This window comes from Colobus angolensis, unplaced genomic scaffold (genome assembly GCF_000951035.1).
Source record: "Colobus angolensis palliatus isolate OR3802 unplaced genomic scaffold, Cang.pa_1.0 Scaffold96, whole genome shotgun sequence".
Lineage (NCBI taxonomy): Eukaryota > Metazoa > Chordata > Mammalia > Primates > Cercopithecidae > Colobus > Colobus angolensis.
The window spans coordinates 2,643,564-2,647,336 of NW_012123598.1; the positions used below are offsets into that span (position 1 = coordinate 2,643,564).

Sequence of the window (3,773 nt, forward strand, 5' to 3'; positions counted from 1 at the left end):
CGATCTCCACTCACTGCAAGCTCCGCCTCCCGGGATCACGCCATTCTTCTGCCTCAGCCTCCCGAGTAGCTGGGACTACAGGCGCCCACCACCACACCTGGCTAATTTTTTTGTATTTTTAGTAGAGATGGGGTTTCACCGTGTTAGCCAGGATGGTCTCGATCTCCTGACTTTGTGATCCGCCCCCCTCGGCCTCCCAAAGTGCTGGGATTACAGGCGTGAGCCACTGAGCACAGCCATTTATTTTTATTTTTATTTTTGAGACGGAGTTTCACTCTGTCATGCATGCTGGAGTGCAGTGGCTCGATCTCAGCTCACTGCAACCTCTGTCCCCTGGGTTCAAGCACCTCTCCTACCTCAGCCTCCTGAATAGCTGTGATTACAGGTGTGTGCCACCCTGCCAGGCTAATTTTTTGTTTGTAGTAGAGACAGGTTTTGCCAAGTTGGCCAAGATGGTCTCGAACTCCTGACCTCAAGTGATCCTCCCACCTCAGCCTCCCAAAGTGCTGTAATTACAGGCATGAGCCACTGCGCCCAGCCTGACTGCATTTTAAAAAGAATGTAACCAGCATTCTCATCAAAGATCTGTTGCAGGCTGGGCATGGTGGCTCACGCCTGTAATCCCAGCACTTTAGGAGGTTGATGCAGGCAGATCATGAGGTCAGGAGTTCAAGATCAGCCTGGCTAACACAGTGAAACCCCGTCTCTATTAAAAATACAAAAAATTAGCTGGGCATGGCGGCGGGCGCCTGTAGTCCCAGCTACTTGGAAGGCTGAGGCAGGAGAATGGCATGAACCCAGGAGGCAGAGATTGCAGTGAGGGGAGATCGTGCCACTGCACTCCAGCCTGGGCCACAGTGTGAGACTCTGTCTCAAAACAAAACAAAAACATTTGTTGCAGAGTGCAGGTATATGTTTATTTGATGATACTGATTCGGTGCTTATTTTCTGAGCCCCTGCTGTGTGCCAGGCAGTCTGTTAGTTGCCAAGGAACTGGGTAAACGAGAGAGATCTGGGCCTATGTGCGGCTCATACCTCATGGGGAGACAGACATTTTGGACTGATCGCTCTTTGCTGCGGGCCTGTCCCGTGCATCACAGGATGTGGGGCAGCCTCTCTGGCCTCTACCTATGGGACGTCGGGCGCATCCCTGGTTGTGAGAACTAAAAATGTCTCTGGACGCGGCCAAATGTCCCCTGGGGGCGCATTGTCCCAGTTGAGAACTGCTGGCTTAAGATACAAATAGGGTGATGGGAGAAGACAAGTGTGATGAGGAGGGGCTTTGGGGTCAGGAGACATGGGGGTGAAGGGGTGGTGACTGCCAAAAAGGGGCTCAGCGTGAGATGCTGCAGGGCACAGAACACTCTCCGACTGAGAGCAGCAAGTGCAAAGGCCTGTGGCGAGTGGGTGCTTGGGGAAATAGTGGGGGGCCCGGCACAGCTGGGGCAGGGTGAGCTCTGGGCAAAGCGTGGGAAAGGTGAGGGGCGAGGTGGACGGGGCCAGATAGAGGGATTTGTGCTTATAAGGCTTCTTTGTAGAATATCCCAGGCTGTCCATCTGTTCCCACTTTGCGAAGCTCTTTCTCATTGACACAGAAACCCATTCCAGTTCTCCAAAAATAGACATGTCCTACCCTAAGCTGAGCTTGGAGAGTGCCCTGGACTTGGAACCCTGCCTCTGCCCTCAAATTGAATGGTTTCAGGTGGTTATTGTTTTCTGGCAGAGAATTGTCTTGAGTGAGGATTTCTCATCCTGGCCGCTAGCCACATTTTGGGGCAGATCATTCTCCTTGTGGGGCTGCTGCTGAGCGCTGCTGGGTGTGGAGCCGCCTCCCTGGCCTCCACCCAGCCGATGCCACTAACCCCTGCCCCAGGTTATGACAACAAAGATGTCTGCAGACCTGCCGGGTCTCCCCTGGGGGACAGCATTGCCCTGGTTGGGAGTCACTGCTTTAAGCCAGCCCAGGTCCTAGAACACTACTGCCCTGAGACAGCCCTTTGGGGTCCAATCCTTCTGACAGGCGTGGGGGCTGGCACCAGGAGCAGGTTCCAGAGGCCGCCTGCAGAGCCAGGGTTTAACATGTAGCTGCTGGTCCAGGGGGAGGGACAAGGCCTGGTGCAGAGGGGCCTCCTGTGGCCAGGGATGCTGGGCAGTGGCTCTTTACCAGCCTGTCCAGGGGCATTTTAGTCTCGTGGCCTAGGACCTCAGTTACCGCACTGCTGGCCGAAATCAGCCCCTGGCCCAGGGCCTCACCTTGGCCTCTGACCCTGAGACTCCCTGGCCCCCAGGTTGCTCCTTCAGGCTGGCTACGACCCGGAGCTCCGGGACGGGGACGGCTGGACTCCCCTGCACGCGGCGGCACACTGGGGCGTGGAGGATGCCTGCCGCCTGCTGGCTGAGCATGGCGGGGGCATGGACTCGCTGACCCACGCGGTGAGGGCCAGTGCCCCGGCTGGTGGGGGGCAGGGCGCGGGGAGGACCCAGCGCCTCCTTCATTGTCTGCTCCTGCTCCTCCCCTGACCCAGGGGCAGCGGCCCTGTGACCTGGCTGATGAGGAAGTGCTGAGCCTGTTGGAGGAACTGGCCCGGAAACAGGAGGACGTGAGTGTCAGGGCTGAGGGGCTTGTCCCAGACTCCCCATGTGCCCTCAACTCCTCAGAGGAGGGTGCAGAGGGGGTATCCCCCCCCGACTTCTGACACCCACCATTCCAGCGACCTGCTCTTTCCCGCTTGGTGACCCAATTCCAGCCCCAGCCTCAGGAGAGACCCCCAGCCAGGGCAGGATAGAGATGGGGCTGCAGAGCTTCCTACCTGCCTGGAGGGGAGGCAGCAGAAGGATCTGGACAGGGTTGTCTGACACTCAGACAAAATAACAAACCAGCTCAGGGCACCTCATCACCTCAGGGTGGCCCTTGGCAGCAGCCATGTGCAGGACTGTCCTAGACTTAGCCTGGGCTGATCACTCACAAGGTGTCTCCCAGCCATCCCCGGGGTGCCTTGCTGGGAAAACTGAGAGTGAAGGAGTGAAGGGCGTGAGCCCTGACCAGAATGCCTGAGTTGGAATCCTGGCTGTGCCATGGATCTGCCGTGAGTCCCAGCCAACCACTTTCCTCTCCAGGCCTCAGTTTCCTCATCTGTCAAATGGGAATGGTATGGTGTGCACCTGTATGAGGGGTCACGCGTGGCATGTGGATTGTGCTGTCAGGAGCTCAGGGGAGTACGTGCCACTGGGCAGCACTAGAGCCATGCCAGCATTCAGTGAGCTCTGTGGGGTGACAGAAAGCTCCCGAGGCCAGGCCTCGGGCTTCTGGTGCGTGGGCAGGGGAGTGGAGACAGCTTTCTCTTTTGAAAGGTTGGCAGGAGCAAGGTGGAGGCTGATGGGTGTAGGAGAAGGTGGTCTCACACAGTCTGGGGGGCAAGTGTGGGTGCCCTGAGGTGCCCAGGGAGGGGAGTGTAAGGCAGGGCAAACCCGGGAGGACCATGAGTGCCAGATGAGGAGGAGGGTGACTTTTTCCCTGAGGGTGATATGGCCAAGGGGCGTTTAATGGGTGGGGCAGGGTCAGCTTAGGTGGCCCAGATACGAGGGGAGCCCAGCCTGGGAGCATCTGGGGAGAGTTTCTAGAAGACGTGAGTACTACAGCACTAAGAGTTTGCTAGAAGGGCAGGAATGAAGGGCCCTCCCAGTACTCCTGGGCACCACATGCACAGGCCCAAAGGTGTGAAGACAGTGGTGAACTGTGTGGGGAAGGTGTGAAGACGGTGGTGAACCATGTG

The 3,773-nt window shown here is 57.5% G+C and overlaps 1 protein-coding gene across 1 annotated transcript in view; it reads left to right on the forward strand.

Moving 5' to 3' along the window:
* The first annotated feature begins 1,295 nt into the window (after window positions 1-1,295).
* The window catches only part of PPP1R12C (protein phosphatase 1, regulatory subunit 12C), an 8,936-nt gene continuing 6,458 nt past the window's right edge, over window positions 1,296-3,773 (forward strand). Inside the window, exons 1-3 of the mRNA XM_011932485.1 lie at window positions 1,296-1,311; window positions 2,289-2,433; window positions 2,526-2,600. Coding sequence (XP_011787875.1) covers window positions 1,298-1,311; window positions 2,289-2,433; window positions 2,526-2,600 — 234 coding nt within the window. The 5' untranslated portion in view covers window positions 1,296-1,297. The remainder of the gene's footprint in view (window positions 1,312-2,288; window positions 2,434-2,525; window positions 2,601-3,773) is intronic.